Source organism: Lagenorhynchus albirostris, chromosome 2, assembly GCF_949774975.1.
Source record: "Lagenorhynchus albirostris chromosome 2, mLagAlb1.1, whole genome shotgun sequence".
Lineage (NCBI taxonomy): Eukaryota > Metazoa > Chordata > Mammalia > Artiodactyla > Delphinidae > Lagenorhynchus > Lagenorhynchus albirostris.
The window spans coordinates 142,649,962-142,668,270 of NC_083096.1; the positions used below are offsets into that span (position 1 = coordinate 142,649,962).

Sequence of the window (18,309 nt, forward strand, 5' to 3'; positions counted from 1 at the left end):
GGAATGAGATTGTCTGAGCTCTAGTAAAGAAAGGGACTGAATGGACAGGGAAGAAGTGTCCCAGGCCTTCCTAGCAGCAACTAGAAAAGGAGGGTATCTCTGTAGTTGCTCGTTTCTTTAACAACATAGCTGTTGGTATTTATGTTTCAAAATCAGGGACTGCTTGCAAGATTGGGGTGAGGCCAAGCTTCTGGCATCTTTAGTGGTGTCAGTATAGCCTCTGTTGTATTATAAAATAATTCAGCAGAATAGTGTACCTGTGCATTTCTGAAATAGTTTTTTCAAAAGGTGTTTTTTAAATTGTTAGAACCCAAGAAAAGATGGCAGTGATACCTGGTAGATGCTTATTTCTGGTCCTAAGAAATTGCTTCTGGTGTTAATTAATATCTTTTTGTTCTATAAAGAAAATGAAAAGTTATAAATTTTTTAGTTCTCCTTAACCCACTTCTACTCAACGCCATCTCCTTGGAAAGAGGCTTCCCCTTTCCATTCTGAAGGGCAGGAATTGAGGGAATAGGAAGTGGTTTTTACCCAGGAAGGAGGTTAGGGTTTTAGATCCCTTCTATGTAAAATTTAATAATCAGGTGTTTCATCACCAAGGGTTTGTATACTATATATTACCTGTGCTATTCGCTCTGGAAAGTTGAAACAATGAACATGAGTAAATTATTTTCTTCCAGATGAGCCATAATGGAAACTTTTAATTTAGTATAAATTGTATCTTTGTATAACAAAGAGAAAAACAACCTCTTGTATTATGTGTTAATTCTAAAGATTCCCTTGAAATCCCCAGGTTAAGCTGCAATGACTACTGCTCTCTTGTAGCTAAAAAGAGCATGTTGGGGATATGCAAAAGTGGTTTTAGTAGTAGATGTGGGCATTGAACTTAATCCAGTTAATTTATGCCGTTATCTTCCTTGTTCCTTATATTAGGGTTATTGTTACCATATCAGCTTTGCTGTCTAGTTTTTAAATAACCAACACATTTAAATTTGCAGAGGTAAGAGGGTTTTTTTGAAGAAGTAGGTGCTTGTAATAGTAGGATTATTCTTTTCCTCATTAACATATGATAGTAAATAGCTGACAGACTTAAAGTGCTACTTTGTATGAAGTATGCTGCTGAACGCTTTACATAGGTGTCTCATGTAATCCAGCTCCTTTATAAAAGAGTAGGAGTTGATGATTATCTTGATTTTATAAGTAGTATGAGGCTCAGAGGGGTTAAGGATCTGATCAGAGTCACACAGCTAGTCAATACTTAGTTCAAGATTTGAATCCAGGTTTGTCTAAATTCACAGCCTATGTTCTTAATCACTGTACTGTTTTGCCTTCACCAAACCCATCTCTAGTTTTTTATCCATGTATTTGAAAACATTATTCTCCTGTTTTTGTGCTTCTCAAACTTTAATGTGGATGTGAATTACCTGGGAATGTTGTTACTATGCAGATTATGATTCAGTAGACTGGAGTGGAGACTGAGATTCTGCATTTCTATCGAGTTTCCAGGTGTTGGTGATACTGCAGGTCTATGGACCATGTTCTTTGACTAGCAAGGTTATATAGACTTCTGGCTGGAGATTTTAAGTGCTAATATTAAATGTCTAGATTAAAATAGAATTTGCACAAGACCAAGTTGAGTCAGACAGACTTTATTATTTATTTCTTTTGTTTTTTAGAAATTAAATTGTAAGGAAATAATTGAAAATTTGGCGAAAATTCTTAAGAGACATCCAGGTATGAACTTTAAAACAACAGAAATTTTTTTTTAGTTTTATGAAAATTATTTAACCTAGTGAAGTTTTTTTTTTTTTTAAATCAGGTTTAAGAAACATTTTGCCTATAACTACTGCCAAAGTGCCTATAGTAAAATTTGAACACAGACGAAGTGGTTTAGAAGGCGATATCAGTTTATATAATACGTTGGTAAGTTTCACTGTCTGTAAAGACCCAGGTATGTTTACAGTTGTCATTTTAAAAGTTTACAGATCACTGACTGTACCTTTATGTTTAAAACTTACGAATGTGGTTAGTATAGGGAAAAAAAAATTTTATCAGTCATCTTAACATTTCCTTCAGATTGAAGGTTAATTTTTGCTTGACTCATTTACAGGTATTTTAAGTTTAACATTTATATATATTCTATGTGGAGTTTATCTTTTTAGCTGATCTGTAAGTTTAATTTTAATAAATTTGAAATGCTTTCAAATATGTAATTTATTTTTCAGGCTCAGCATAACACAAGAATGCTAGCTACATATGCAGCTATTGATCCTAGAGTGCAGTACTTGGGATATACTATGAAAGTGTTTGCTAAGGTATTTATGAAAAAGCTAATGATCTGCTTTGTTATAATACTCATGATATTAAAGTAAAACATGCTGATGTCAGACTTGTGACAAATGTTTTCTCAGTTTTGTTTACCTGAGCTTTTAAGAAGAAACTGTCAATATTAAATGGTTTAAAGTTATACCTTTCAGAGTAGGGTGATCTTAGTTTTTTTCTGTTTGCTCTCCTCTCATAGGTAACACTCTAGTAAATTTCTTATAGTATAATTTCTCAATGCAGTAATGATTTCCAACCCTAGGCATGGGAGTTGGCATACCATCCTAGTTAAAAGGCTCTGGGTTAGGAAATCTGGTGTTTGGGTTTAGTGGTAAATTTTTCTGGCCAAGAAAACAAAGCAATACCAATAAAACCTAATGTTTCCCCTATTATAACACTTAAAATACTGAATTCTGTTTTCTTGGTTGTTTTGCTAAGTGAGTAAACTCCATGAGGGTTGAGGCCTCTGTATCTTTATTTCAGTGTAGTGCCTGCTTTATGGTAGGTGCTCAGTAAATAGTTAATTTTGTGAATGTGTTGGTGGAAGGGTTTTAGTAGGGGAGTGACTTGGTTACATTTTCATTTCATAAAGCCGACTCTTCCAAAAGGGAGACATATTTGTTTAGATATTCCTATACATGTCTTTATGGACAGAGTCATCTTAGAAAAGGAACGCATCCAGCCACATACTACAAATCATTTGATACAGCTAGTCTTTTACATTCACCTCACAGAATAACTCCAACATGACAGTTCCTTACTCATTGAGTTTGGGTTATGAAATCAAGTGGTTCCGTATATATGGAATCTATGGAAAAAAAATGTCATGAAGAACCTAGGGGTAAGAGGGGAATAAAGACACAGACCTACTAGAGAATGGACTTGAGGATATGGGGAGGGGGAAGGGTAAGCTGTGACAAAGTGAGAGTGGCATGGACATATATACCCTACCAAATGTAAAATAGATAGCTAGTGGGAAGCATCCACATAGCACAGGGAGATCAGCTCGGTGCTTTGTGACCACCTAGATGGGTGGGATAGGGAGGGTGAGAGGGAGACGCCAAGAGGGAGGAGATATGGGAACATATATATATGTATAACTGATTCACTTTGTTATAAAGCAGAAACTAACACACCATTGTAAAGCAATTATAGTCCAATAAAGATGTAAACAAAAAATCAAGTGGTTCATGTCAGAAAAATCATTCCTCTCCCTTTATATGATATCAGCTAAAGCTTTACTCAAGGGAAGTCTCTGAGGATTCTTTCAGGGTTTTTTTTTTTTTTTTTTTTTTGCGGTTCGCAGCCCTCTCACTGCCGTGGCCCATCCTGTTGCAGAGCACAGGCTCCGGACGCACAGGCTCAGTGGCGATGGCTCACGGGCCCAGCCACTCCGCAGCATGTGGGATCTTCCCAGACCGGGACGTGAACCCTTGTACCCTGCATTGGCAGGTGGACTCTCAACCCCTGCGCCATCAGGGAAGCCCCCAGGGTTTTTTTTTTAATTAAAAAAAATCTTTTTTGAATAGCCAACGTATTCATGTGGTTCAAAAATTAAAAGGTCTAATGGGATTTATGGCAGAAAATCTTCCTTCCACATCTGTCTCCTAGCCAACCGTTGCCTCTTCTTAGAGGCAAACAGTGTTAAACGTTCCTCTGTATCCTTCCAGAGATATATTATTCCAGTGCAAGCAAATTTCCTGCCTCTTTTTATTATAGGTATAAACACGCTGAAAACACTGTTTTGTACTTTGCTTTTTTAACTGAGCAATAAATATTGGAGATTATTTCCTATTAGTATACTAAGAGCTTTCCTTTTCTTTTTAATGGCTACATACTATTCCATTGTGTGGATAGTCATCAGTTTTTTAAACCTGTACTTTACTGATGAGCTTTAAGTTCTTTCTCATATTTGCTATTAAAATAGTATTACAATAGAAATTTTATATAGTCATTTCACATGTTTCTTGGCATATTTGCAGGATAAATTCTTAGAATAGAATTGATACATTAAGGGAGATGTGCTTTTATAATTTTGATATTGCCAAATTATTCTTCATGAAATTTATGCTACTGTATACTCTTTAATGTATGAGTACCTGTTTACCCATACCCTCTATAACAGCTTGTTATTGAACTTTTGGGTATTTGACGGTTTGATAGGTTTAAAAAATGGTGTCTTAAGGTAGTCAATACTTCTGCATGGAATAAGATTCTGAAGTTTTATTTTCAATCATTATGTTTTTTTAGCGATGTGACATTGGAGATGCTTCCAGGGGAAGTTTATCTTCATATGCTTATATCCTTATGGTGCTGTACTTTCTGCAGCAGAGAAAACCACCTGTTATCCCAGTTCTACAAGAGGTAAATGTTTAAGAAAACTATAAAGGCGTTTCTATGTAGGTGTATACACTCTAAATATAGTAGATCTTACTCAGTTCATGAGATCATGAAAGATGTTTCCATCATGGATATCCTAAGTTTTCTTCTTTCATTAATGGTTTAATCGAATAATGAACCTTTTTGAAAAGCTTATTATGGGAAAATATAGACTACCAAAAGACTACTAGATGAATAGAACTATTGAATATCTTTTGTAACATTTTTGTATTTCACAGTCTTAGAGTGCTGCCAATGATAATGAAATTTGTAGCCATTCATGAACTTATATATTATAGTCTCTCAGATGCAAATACATAAGTTTCTTCTTTTCAGAGTATTTTCCCTCCTCCTGCTTGGCAATGAAGTTTGATTTATTCCTGTATATACTTTGGTCAACTTTGTGAATTTTGGTTGAGAAAGAAACACAAGGAAATTCTTCCTTATCTCTGTAAGGTCATGTAAATTGCATTAAGCATAAGAATGTACATCAAAAGAAACAGATTATACTCATATTTACTCGGATTTGGTGACTCATAGAGTCTCTTTTTGTAGTCAATTTATACTCTCTAAAATAGATACAAAGGAGTTCTTAATCATCCATCTGTTCCTCCTCATTCTTGGCACAAAGTGGATTTGCAAGCATTGGGGTGGATCAGGTTCTAATTTCTTAGGTAGGTGGTTATTTTGAGGTAGCTGAGAAGCATCAGAATTGTTTGGAAAATCACATATTCTGATTTCACGTAAACTTTGATAGTCATGGCAAAGAAGAGTATCACAAAGTAGCAAGCCATATGTGCGTGTCAGATGGCCTTAGTAAGTTTTTAAAAGTTCTAATGAATGCATGTGGTTTTAACAGCATTCCTTTCCCTCTTTTAAACAAATAGTGGGAGAGAAATAAAAAATTTAAACATCCTTTCCTAACAGAAAAATTTAAGTTGCTTGAATCTATGTTGAGTGATGTTTGTTTTTTAACAAGGTTGTTCACTATAGGATATTTAAAACTTTGCATGAATTAATTAGGCCTGCCAAGGCCAAGATAATTCTCTGTATTAGTCTAACTTTAAATTTGGGGATCTTAAGCTTAATTGGCCCAGTAATATTATAGCAGCCATTTGCTATAATTTGCTGTGACTTTGATAGAATACTGTGATTAACCCAAATGGAACACAAATTTTGTTTTCATTGTGGTTTGTCTCTGTTCTCTCATTATGTTACCCATGGATGAGGAACCATTGAGGCAGCATGATATAATGGAAACAGCGGTCAGAGCATGATTTTGGAGCCAGAGATAACTGGTCTGAATCCTAATTTTGACATGTGGCCTTCAACAAGCTGCCTGACTGCCACTAGTCTGAATTTTATCATCAGCAAAAATGTAATAATAGTAGTATTATTTCCGTGTTGATATAAGGAACAGAGACATCAAATGCCTTTGAATGTAGTAGATGCTAAAGTAGGAATTTATAAATGGTGGTTGCTCTTATTATTAATTTTATTATTATTATTATCATTAGCAGCTTTATTAACATTATTATTGGAAAAATGTAGGTAGGATTGCTGTAGCCAACTTCAAGAACTGTTCCATTATCTGCTTAACAGACAGTGATGGATGAAATGAGAGACAGTCCATGGGATGTTTTCCATCATAATGAGCTCTGATTGTGGGGGGCTTTGTGATACATATGAACTGATGATATATGGATTTTTGCTTCTGGCCTTTTTTGCTTGTCATATGGGACCCCTTGTCCATTGCTCTGGCATCATTTAAGTATTGATCATTGGCATCGATCAACTTTTAAGGGTAAGGATATGTTTAATGAAGCTGATGATCTTTGACTCCATTTGTAATTGAACCTAAACTTTAAGTGACTGGGTGTAATAAGTAAGGCTCTGCTAAGAGTGTTTTTCATGATCAACAATACAGAGTTCTTTAGGTCAAAAGGAGTTTTCCTAAGCAGAATAATTTTGCTGTATTCCAGCAATCATCATAAGTAAAAGTAAATTTTCACATAAAAATTAATACTAAGAGAGGATTAGGGAGTGTTAGTGTCACTTGATGTTATGAACTATGTTTTCTTAGCTTATATCAGCTTAAAAATTGCAACTGAATGGATGAACCTTGAGGACATTATGCTAAGTGGAATAAACGAGTCACAAAAGGACAAATACTATATGATTCCATTTATAGGAGGTACCTAGGGTAGTCAGATTCATAGAGACAGAAAGTAGAATGGTGGTTGCCAGGGGCTGGCGGGAGAGAGGAGTGGGAAATTATTGTTTAATAGGTTCAGAGTTTCACTTGTATAAGATGAGAAGAATTCCATGGATGGATGGTGGTGATGGTAGCACAACAATGTGAATGCACTTAATGCCACTGAGCTGTACTCTTAAAAATGACTTAAGATGGTAAACTTCATTATGTGTGTTTTACCACAACTAAAAAAATTACAATTTAAATATAGCAGTAGATATATATATAGCTTACTATATATATAAAATACCATAATAAAATAAGAAAATAAATATGGAAATGTACAGGGTCACTCCTTGTACAAACTTGTTTGGTGAGGTTTTAGAGAGAAGGCTTGAGTGCTTGAGTAGAGGATGATTGCTATTGAGAGAAAGAAAAGAGAGAAACAGAAAGAGAAGGTAAATGTGTTGTGTGTGTGCAAAAGAAAGAGAGGCTAGTATTAGTACTTCTAAGGGCTGAAACAGAGTGGAGAGTTAGGCACTATGAAATATGAGAGTTCATTAAAACAGGTGGCAAATCAGTGATTAAATGCCCTCCAAAACCCACAGGTCATTTACTGTGTTATTAGCCAGCATAATTGGGTTTGGATGTTGGTTGTTTCTCAAAAGTAAGGATTCTGTTAAAGTAATCAAGGTCTAAAGAGGCAGCTTGTATAATAGCATCTTAATCTATGAAGGAGCCATGGGGACAACCTTATCTAGTGGTTTTAAAGTATGTTTTGGTAAGCTCTAGGAGCTCAATAGTGTATATGTGAGGAGTGGAGGAAGGAAAAGATAACGTATAGTTTTCTCCACTCAGGCTTTTATCAGAGTACCTCTGTTTTTATCTGTTTTACATGTTGAACTTACAGGAAGGTTCCATTTTAGGAAGGGGTTCTACAGCTTAAAAGAAAAATAAAATTTGAAGAAAACTGACCTAATTAAGCTAATCTCTTATTTTCATTGGGAAAACTGAGGATTTGGAAGGATAATTGTCTTGTCCAGAATCACTACTTGGCAGGACTAAGACTAGAAATGAGGTCTGCTGACTCTGAATTTACTCCAACTTTTTACTTTATTGCATCTCTTTCTTAAAACTCCTATAGAAAATAAGTCTCAAAATTGCTTGTAGAGGTCAGTTGTGCCTGTACAGTCACCTTGTGGAATTCTTCTAGTAAAGTAGCATTACCTTCCCCCCTTTCCTTAGGACAGTGAATTACTACTCATAATTAATCATGAAGATTTCACGATCTTTATCAAAATGTCAAGGAAAGCTACCTAATTTTCTGTTTTAAAAAATCAGTGTCCTGGCCCTTTTCAACCTCATCTGATACAGATAACTGATTAAAGGTACTAGAGCCCTTCCCCATAACAAATAGCTTCTTCAATTTCCTTTAAGGTGTACAATCAATAAGTATTATCTCTTATGTATTTCTGTGTCTGTGATCCTTTGATGAAAATGCTGTTTTCATCTGATTTTTCTTTAGCTTTACTTCATTAAACTTGGGCTGGATGTGTTTTGATAGCCAAATAGATAATATCAAATGTATCGTTTGGAGAGTCTGAGGTTCTTAAGATATCCTTTCCGAGCTTTGGTCTTTCAGATACATTTTATTCATTAATAACTTGACATCAGATTATACCATCTTGACTGTTTCTTTTGGAATAAGTGCTTCACTATGTCTATTATACGTAAATTCTAAAATGATATGAGGGTATTTAGGCTTTTAGGTTGGATGGCTTGAAATCTAATAGTAGAATTGATTTTTTAATGCAGATCTTTGATGGAAAACAGATTCCACAGAGAATGGTTGATGGATGGAATGCTTTTTTCTTTGATAAAACAGAAGAACTGGTAATTTTTTCATAGTTTTTATGTTATGGAATGCTCACAGATGCATGTTAGGATTTGCATAATTTAATTTAATAATTTTACTTGGACTTGGGGGTCCATACTTTGGATAAGTATAGACATGTCTCTCTCCTTTCTTTTTTCTCACCTGTAGAAAAAACGTTTACCTTCACTTGGAAAGAACACAGAAACATTAGGAGAGCTTTGGTTGGGACTACTTCGCTTCTATACTGAAGAATTTGATTTCAAAGAATATGTAATTAGCATTCGGCAGAAAAAGCTATTGACAACTTTTGAGAAGCAGTGGACATCCAAATGCATTGCTATTGAAGGTAATCATTCAGCTGATATTAATTCAGGAACAACATGAAACAGAGCAAAACAGAACAAAAAGCCAGAGTTTTATTTGGCCAGTGACACTGAGGGGAAAACTGAAACACATTAGAATTTGGAAGATTCTTCCTCTTGGTTTTTATCAGTTTCCATCCTTTAATCTATAATTATAAAAGAATAATTTTCTGACTTTGATGGTCTGAGTTACGTAGAGTTAAACTCTAGTTATGGCTACTAACTATATTTATGTTACAACGAGCATAATTCTTAAATAAAAAATAAAATATTTCTTTTCTAGACCCTTTTGATTTGAATCATAACCTTGGTGCTGGAGTTTCTAGAAAAAGTAAGTTTTAAATATAGAAATCCCCTACTTTTAAAGCTCTTACACATTAAGGTCTGCATCTTTATTGTTTTTCTTCTTTCTTCAATAGTGACCAATTTCATCATGAAAGCATTTATCAATGGAAGGAAACTTTTTGGTACCCCCTTTTATCCACTCATTGGCAGAGAAGCTGTAAGTTTACATAATTTGAATTCTGAATCTTTTCTTTTTCCTTATAGAATTTTTTTTTTTTTTTTTTTGTAGTACAAGAAACCTAATCCTGTTCCAAGTTGGTGTTATTTATTTGGCTGTGCCGGATCTATTTGTTCTTATTGCACTTATCATAGTCTATAGTGAGATATATATTTGCTAAATTTTGTTTATTTATTTAATCTATTTGTTAAATTCTGTATCCCCCACTAGACTATATAGCTCCCTGAGGACAGGGTCCATGTCTGTAAGGTTCACCATCGTATTTCCAGTGCCTGTCATAATTTCTGGCACATAGGATGCATCAAATAAACATTTGTTGAACAAATGCAGGTGGATAGTCAAGACTCAAGATCCTTTAATTTTGAATGTGAGGTTCTGCCTACTGCCTCTCTTCTGTCTCTAGAAATCTTGATGAAAATATAAACAGAGAGGTCAACACTGAAGTAATACTTTATTTGCTGAGGCTTCTGCTTGTAATTTTGGTGTAGCCCTTGGTAAGCTGAATTAGCATGGAACTAAGAGGATTCTTTTTGCCTGAAATGGGTGGTGTAGCGTCCCCCATTCCTCTTGGTCTTACTCTGGTTTTGGGTTGGTTTCTAATGGGAGGATGTCATAGTTTCACAGTGAAAGAAATGAGAAGAAATCTCAAAAGAGAAACCAGGTCTCTGTTTTTGCATAATGAATATCCTTGATCTTGTTCAGTCCAGTTTCATCACTCTTTCTTGGGTTGTGGGGTAAGAAAAGCAGAAAAAATCTAGAGCTTTTTCCCCGTGGAACATTTTTGATAGTCCTGCCTAATAGGGGGTGGGGGGGATAATAATTATAATGGAAATAAAATAACAGGAAATTTGAAACAACACAAAATTCTTGCAGGAACAAAATGTCTAACAAAAGGAAAATACAACAGTAATTTTACTAACATATTAATTAAAATAGCAGTAAATGAAAAGCACAGTCAGATCACAACAAATCTGGTGATGCACTGATAAAGCATTTTACCTGAAAATTGTGGGAACTCTATTCGTGTGTGTATGTGCATATGTTTGGTAGGAACCTAGCAGTTTCGTGCAGTCAGACTTTTTAGTAAAATACTAATGTAGTGTCCTCGGTAAATTGGAAATGTGCTAATTTAGTCTGTGAATACAAAATTTTAGTAACTCTTAATTATTCAGTATGTTATAAGTAGTCGTCATAGATATCAGACTCTTTGGTCTTGAATGTGATTTGGTGTAAGAACCAAACATCAGTTTGGAGCCTGTCACAAAGGGCCTGTGGATCTGCCAATCATCTTTTAATCTACTTTATTCTGTTATAAAGTCAATATGTGGTATTTTATAGCTTGGATATACCAGTTTAACTATTCTCCTTTGATGGACATTTAGGTTGATATCAGTGTTATAACTGATATAGTAGAAAAATAACCTTGTTACATAGTCTTTCATGCTTATATTTTCCATAGTAAAGTTTATTCTTTCAACACATATTTACTGAATTTCTACCATTTACCTATTTCTCTGCTATGTACTGGGATTATAACAGCATACAAAGTAGATGTGTTTCATCCCCTTAGATTCTAATGAAGATGAAGACAAGTATATTTTCTGTTCTTTCACCTTTCTTGCTCACTCGAACATTCCCACTTCAACTGTGCTTCTATTCACTAGGTCCTCCGACATATTGACACATTTTTTCCCAATCTATCAGCTATCTGCTGTCTTTATTTTTTCCCCCATTTAAACAGATTCCCTGGTACCTCCAGCATATACCTTATATTCCTTTGTACCATTGTCCTTCTTTTGCACCATTATGTGTTTAACCTTAACATGAACTCAGCCATCCACCGTCTCTCTATGCTTGGGCTAAGCACTGATGGAAAAAAATCTTAAAGCTAGGCAGTTTTATTTATATAGCACAACTATAAATTAATGTTCATCAGCCTCAACTGGACCTTCAATACTATCTGAGATTCTTACTACATTTCTTTAGTTACCTGTGTCTCGCATTCAATAAAACTATTTCAGATTTTATTTATTTTACTCAAAATTCAGTACCCATTTTGCTTTGTCCTATCTTTCTACTCTGCCTTTCTCACGCTCACATGTTTTCCCTTTGAGACAAAGATGATATTAGATAGATAGATACTCCTTCAACTTTCTGCTACCAGATCTATAAATCTGCTTACATCTTCAGATATCTCTTCTTTTTTTAAAATTTTATTTCATTTTGGAGCATAGTTGATTAACAGTGTTCTGTTAGTTTCGGGTGTACAGCGAAGTGATTCAGTTATACATATACATGTATCTGTTCTTTTTCAAATTCTTTTCCCATTTAGGTTTTTACAGAATATTGAGCAACGTTCCCGTGTTATACAGTAGTAGGTCCTTGTACAGATACATACAGTTGGTTATCTATTTTAAATATAGCAAAGTGTACATGTCAATCCCAAACACCCAATCTATCCTTCCCCCCGACCCTTCCTCCCCGGTAACCGTAAGTTGTCTAAGTCTGTGAGTCTATTTCTGTTTTGTAAATAAGTTCATTTGTATCATTTTTAAAAGAATCTGCATATAAGCAATACCATATGATATTTGTCTTTCTCTGTCTGACTTGCTTCATTTCGTATGATAATCTCAAGGTCCATCCATGTTGCTGCAGATGGCATTATTTTGTTCTTTTTAATGGCTGAGTAATATTCCATTATATATATGTACCACATCTTCTTTATCCATTCATCCGTTGATGGACATTTAGGTTGCTTCTGTGTCTTGGCTATTGTAAATAGTGCTGCAGTGAACATTGGGGTGCATATATCTTTTCAAATTATGTTTTTCTCTGGATATATGCCCAGGATTGGGATTGCTGGATGTTATGGTAACTCTATTTTTAGTTTCTTAAGGAACCTCCATTCTGTTCTTCATACTGGCTGTACCAATTTACATTCCCACCAACAATGTAAGAGGGTTCCCTTTTCTCTACACCTTCTGCAGCATTTATTGTTTGTGGGTTTTTTGATGATAGCCATTCTGACTGGTGTGAGGTGATACCTCATTGTAGTTTTGATTTGCATTTCTCTAATAATTAGCAATGTTGAGCATCTTTTCTTGTGCCTCTTGGCCATCTGTATGTCTTCCTTGAAGAAATGTCTGTTTAGTTTTACTGCCCATTTTTTGATTGGGTTTTTTTTTAATTTATTTTATTTTTGGCTGCATTGGGTCTTCGTGCTGTGCATGGACTTTCTTTAGTTGCAGTGAGCGGGAGCAACTGTTCGTGGCAGCGCACAGGCTTCTCACTGCGGTGGCTTCTCTTGTCACGGAGCACGGGCTCTAAGTGTACGGGCTTCAGTAGTTGTGGCTCATGGGCTCTAGAGCTCAGGCTTAGTAGTTGCGGCGCACAGGCTTAGTTGCTCCACAGCATGTGGGATCTTCGCGGACCAGGACTCGAAACTGTGTCCCCTGCATTGGCAGGCGGATTCTTAACCACTGCACCACCAGGGAAACCCCTTGGTTGGTTGTTTTTTGATATTGAGCAGCATGAGCTGTTTGAAAATTTTAGAGATTAATCCCTTGTCGGTCACATCATTTGCCAATATTTTCGCCCATTCTGTGGGTTGTCTTTTCATTTTGTTTATGGTTTCCTTTGCTGTGCAAAAGCTTTTGAGTTTCATTAGGTCCCATTTGTTTGTTTATTTTTTTATTTCCATTACTCTAGGAGATGGCTTGGGAAAGGTATTTCTGTGATTTATGTCAAAGAGTGTTCTGCCTATGTTTTCCTCTAAGAGTTTTATAGTATCTGGTCTTACATTTAGATCTTTAATCCATTTTGAGTTTATTTTTGTATATGGTATTAAGGAATGTTCAAATCTCATTTCTTTACATGTAGCTGTCCAGTTTTCCCAGCACCATTTATTGAAGAGACTGTCTTTCCTCCATCGTGTAGTCTTGCCTCCTTTGTAATCAATTAATTGACCATAGGTGTGTGGGTTTATTTATGGGCTTTCTGTCCTGTTCCATTGAACTATATTTCTGTTTTTGTTCCAGTACCATACTCTTTTGATGACTGTACCTTTGTAGTATAGTCCAAAGTCAGGGATCCTGATTCCTCCAGCTCCGTTTTTCTTTCTCAAGATTGCTTTGGTCATTCAGGTTCTTTTGTGTCTCCATGCAAGTTTAAAATTTTTTTGTTCTAGTTCTGTGAAAAATGCCATTGGTAATTTGATAGAGATTGCATTGAATCTGCAGATTGCCTTGGGTAGTATAGTCATTTTGACAATATTGATTATTCCAATTTAAGAACATGATATATCTCTGCATCTGTTTGTGTCATCTTTGATTTCTTTCATCAGTGTCTTATAGTTTTCGTAGGACAGGTCTTTTGTCTCTATAGGTAGGTTTATTCCTAGGTATTTTATTCTTTTTGATGTAATGGTAAGTGGGATTGTTTATTTAATTTCTCTTTCTGATCTTTTGTTGTTAGTATATAGAAATGCAAGAGATTTCTGTGTATTAATTTTGTATCCTGCAATTTTACCGAATTCATTGATGAGCTCTAATAGTTTTCCGGTAGCATCTTTAGAGTTTTCTATGTGTAGTATCATGTCATCTGCAAAAGTGACAGTTTTACTTCTTTTCCAATTTGGATTCCTTTTATTTCTTTTCCTTCTCTGATTGTCATGGCTAGGACTTCCAAAATTATGTTGAATACAAGTGGCGAAAGTGGATATCCTTGTCTTGTTCCTGATCTTAGTGGAAATGCTTTCAGCTTTTCATGGTTGAGTATGATGTTAGCTATAGGTTTGTCATATATGGACTTTATTATGTTGAGGTATGTTCCCTCTATGCCCACTTTCTAGAGAGTTTTTATCATAAATGGATGTTGAATTTTGTCAGAAGCTTTTTCTGCATCTTATGAGATGGTCATATGGTTTTTATTCTTCAATATGTTGATGTGGTGTATCACACTGATTGATTTGCATATACTGAAAAATCCTTGCATACCTGGAATAAATCCTACTTGATCATGGTGTGTGATCCTTTTAATGTATTGTTGGATTTGGATTGCTAATATTTTGTTGAGGATTTTTGTGTCTATGTTCATCAGTGATATTGGCCTGTAATTTTTTTTCTGTGTGTGTGGTATATTTGTCTGGTTTTGGTTTTAGGGTGTTGGTGGCCTCATAGCATGAGTTTGGTAGTATTCCTTCTTCTGCAATTTTTTGGAATAGTTTCAGAAGGATAGGTGTTTTCTCTGTTTGATAGGATTTGCCTGTGAAGCCATCTGGTCCTGGACTTTGGTTTTTTGGGAGTTTTTTATTTTATTATCATTATTTTTTAATATTTATTTATTTATTTTTGGCTGCATCGGGTCTTAGTTGAGGCACGTGGGATCTTTTGTTGCAGCGTGCCAGCTCTATTGCGGCATGTGGGCTTCTCTCTAGTTGTGGCACATGGGCTCCAGAGCATGCAGGCTCAGTAGTTGCAGCACACAGGCTCTCTAGTTGTGGCACGTGGGCTCTGTAGTTGTAGCGCGCAGGCTCCAGAGCGTGTGGGTCCTGTAGTTGCAGCGTGTGGGCTTAGTTGCCCCGCGGCATGTAGAATCTTAGTTCCCCAACCAGGAATCGAACTTGCGTCCCCTGCCTTGGAAGGAAGATTCTTAACCACTGGACCACCAACGAAGTCCCTGTTGGGAGTTTTTTAATCAGTTTCAATTTCAGTACTTGTGATTGGTCTGTTCATATTTTCTGTTTCTTCTTGGTTCAGTCCTGGGGGATTGTACCTTTCTAAGAATTTGTCCATTTCTTCCAGGTTGTCCATTTTATTGGCATATAGTTGCTTGTAGTAGTCTCTTATGGTCCTTTGTATTTCTGTGGTGTCTGTTGTAACTTCTCCTTTTTAATTTCTAATTTTATTGATTTGAGCCCTCTTCTTTTTTTTCTTGATGGGTCTGGCTAAAGGTTTATCAGTTTTGTTTATCTTTTCAAAGAAGCAGCATTTAGTTTCATTGATCATTTCTGTTGTTTTCTTCTTTTCTATTTCATTTATTTCTGCTCTGATCTTTGTTGTTCCTTCCCTTCTACTAACTTTGGGTTTTGTTTGTTTTTCTCTGGTTGCTTTAGATATAAGGTTAGGTTGTTTATTTGTGATTTTTCTTGTTTCCTGAGGTAAGATTGCGTTGCTATAAACTTCCCTCTTAGAACTGCTTTTACCTGTTCCATAGGTTTTGGATCATTGTGCTTTCATTTTCATTTGACTCTAGGTATTTTTTTATTTACTCTTCGATTTCTTCAGTGATCCATTGGTTGTTTAGTAGCATATTGTTTAGCCTCCACGAGTTTGTGTTTCTTACAGTTTTTTTCTTATAGTTGATTCCTAATCTCATAGCATATGGTCAGCAAAGATGCTTGATGTGATTTTTTTTTAATTAACTACTTTATTTTATTTATTTTTGGCTGTCTTGGGTCTTTGTTGCTGCATGTAGGCTTTCTCTAGTTGTGGTGAGCAGGGGCTACTCTTTGTTGAGGTGCGCAGGCTTCTCATCGTGGTGGCTTCCCTTGTTGCGGAGCATGGGCTCTAGGCGTGTGGGTTTCAGTAGTTGTGGCACACAGACCCTAGAGCACACGGGCTTCAGTAGTTGCAGCATGTGGACTCAGTAGTTGCAACGCACGGGGTCTAGGGATGCAGGCTTCAGTAGTTGTGGTGCATGGGCTCAGTATTTGTGGTTCGTAGGTGCTAGAGTGCAGGCTCAGTAGTTGTGGCACACAGGCTTAGTTGCTCTGCGGCATGTAGGATCTTCCCGGACCAGGGATCAAACCCAGGTCTCCTAAATTGGCGGGTGAATTCTTAACCACTGTGCCACCAGGGAAGTCCCACTTGATATGACTTTAATTTTCTTAAATTTACCGAAGCTCATTTTGTGGCCCAGCTTGTGATCAGTCCTGGGGAATGTTCCATGTGCACTTGAGAAGAATGTATATTCTGCTGCTTTTGGATGGAATACTCTGTAAATATCAATTCAGTCAGTCTGGTCTAATGTGTCATTTCAGGCCTGTGTTTCCTTATTGATCTTCTGTCTGGATGATCTGTCCATTGATGAAAGTGGAGTGTTAAAGTCCCCCACTATTATTGTGTTACTGTTGATTTCTCCTTTTATGGCTGTTAGTATTTGCCTTATATATTGGAGTGCTCCTATGTTGGGTGCATATATATTTATAATTGTTATATTTTCTTCTTGGATTGACCCTTTGATCATTATGTAGTGTCCTTTGTCTCTTGTAACAGTGTTTATTTTAAAGCCTTTTTTGTCTGATATGAATATTGCTACTCCAGCTTTCTTTTGATTTACATTTGCATGGAATACCTTTTTCCATCCCCTCACTTTCAGTCTGTATGTGTTCCTAGATCTGAAGTGGGTCTCTTTTTTGTATCCATTCAGCCAGTCTGTTTCTTTCGGCTGGAGCATTTAATCCATTTACCTTTAAGGTAATTACTGATATGTATGTTCCTATTGCCATTTTCTTAGTTGTTTTGGATTTGTTTTTGTAGGTCTTGTTTATTCCCTTCCTCTTTTGTTCTTTTCTCTTGTGATTGGATGACTAACTTTAGTGTTGTGTTTGGATTCTTTGTGTGTGTGTGTGTGTGTGTGTGTGTGTGTGTGTGTGTGTATCTGTTGTAGATTTTCGGTTTGCAATTACCATGAGATTTCAATTAGCAGTTTACATATAAACAAGATTGTTTTAAGTTGCTGGTCTCTTAATTTCAAATGCATTTCCAATGTCCTGCATTTGTGCTCTTTTCTTCGCACAATTGCTGGTTTTGACATCATATTTGTGTGCAAATAATTTCCTACCTTTACTTGTTTCTAGTAGTGGCCTTTTCCACTTAGAGAAGCTCCTTTAGCATTCATTGCAAAGCTGGTTTGGTGGTGCTGAATGCTGTTGGCTGTTTCTTGTCTGTAAAGCTTTTGATTTCTCCATTGAATTTGAATGAGAGTCTTGCTGGGTAGAGTATTCTTGGTTGTAGGTTCTTCCCTTTCATCACTTTAAATATATCATGCTACTCCCTTCTGGCCTGCAGAGTTTCTGCTGAGAAATCAGCTGATAACCTTATGGGAGTTCCCTTGTATGTTATTTGTTGCTTTTCCCTTGTTGCTTTTCGTATTTTTTCTTTTTCTTTAATTTTTGTCAGTTTGATTACTATGTGTCTTGGTGTGTTCCTCCTTGGGTTTATCTTGCCTGGGGCTCTCTGCCCTTCCTGGACTTGGGTGACTGTTTCCTTTCCCATATTAGGGAAGTTTTCAGCTATTATCTCTTCAAATATTTTCTCAAGTCCTTTCTGTCTCTGTTTTCCTCTGGGACCCCATAATGTGAATGTTGGTGCATTTAATGTTGTCCCAGAGGTCTCTTAGATTGTGTTCATTTCTTTTCATTCTTTTTTCTTTATTCTGTTCCATGGCAGTGATTTTCACTATTCGGTCTCCAAACTCACTTATCTGTTCTTCTGCCTCAGTTACTCTGCTATTGATTCCTATATATTTTACATTTTTCATTTCAGTTATTGTATTGTTCATCTCTGTTTGTTCTTTAGTTCTTCTAGGTCTTTGTTAAATATTTCTTGCATCTTCTCAGTCTGTGCCTCCATTCTTTTTTCAAGATCTTGGA

At 36.0% G+C, this 18,309-nt stretch overlaps 1 protein-coding gene across 1 annotated transcript in view; it reads left to right on the plus strand.

The window, feature by feature from the left end:
- TUT4 (terminal uridylyl transferase 4) overlaps positions 1 to 18,309 on the plus strand; it is a 143,301-nt gene that overhangs the window by 110,116 nt on the left and 14,876 nt on the right. The window contains exons 17-24 of the mRNA XM_060140062.1: positions 1,677 to 1,734; positions 1,820 to 1,923; positions 2,226 to 2,315; positions 4,573 to 4,686; positions 8,711 to 8,788; positions 8,940 to 9,117; positions 9,417 to 9,464; positions 9,553 to 9,635. Of these exons, the coding sequence (XP_059996045.1) occupies positions 1,677 to 1,734; positions 1,820 to 1,923; positions 2,226 to 2,315; positions 4,573 to 4,686; positions 8,711 to 8,788; positions 8,940 to 9,117; positions 9,417 to 9,464; positions 9,553 to 9,635 (753 nt within the window). The remainder of the gene's footprint in view (positions 1 to 1,676; positions 1,735 to 1,819; positions 1,924 to 2,225; positions 2,316 to 4,572; positions 4,687 to 8,710; positions 8,789 to 8,939; positions 9,118 to 9,416; positions 9,465 to 9,552; positions 9,636 to 18,309) is intronic.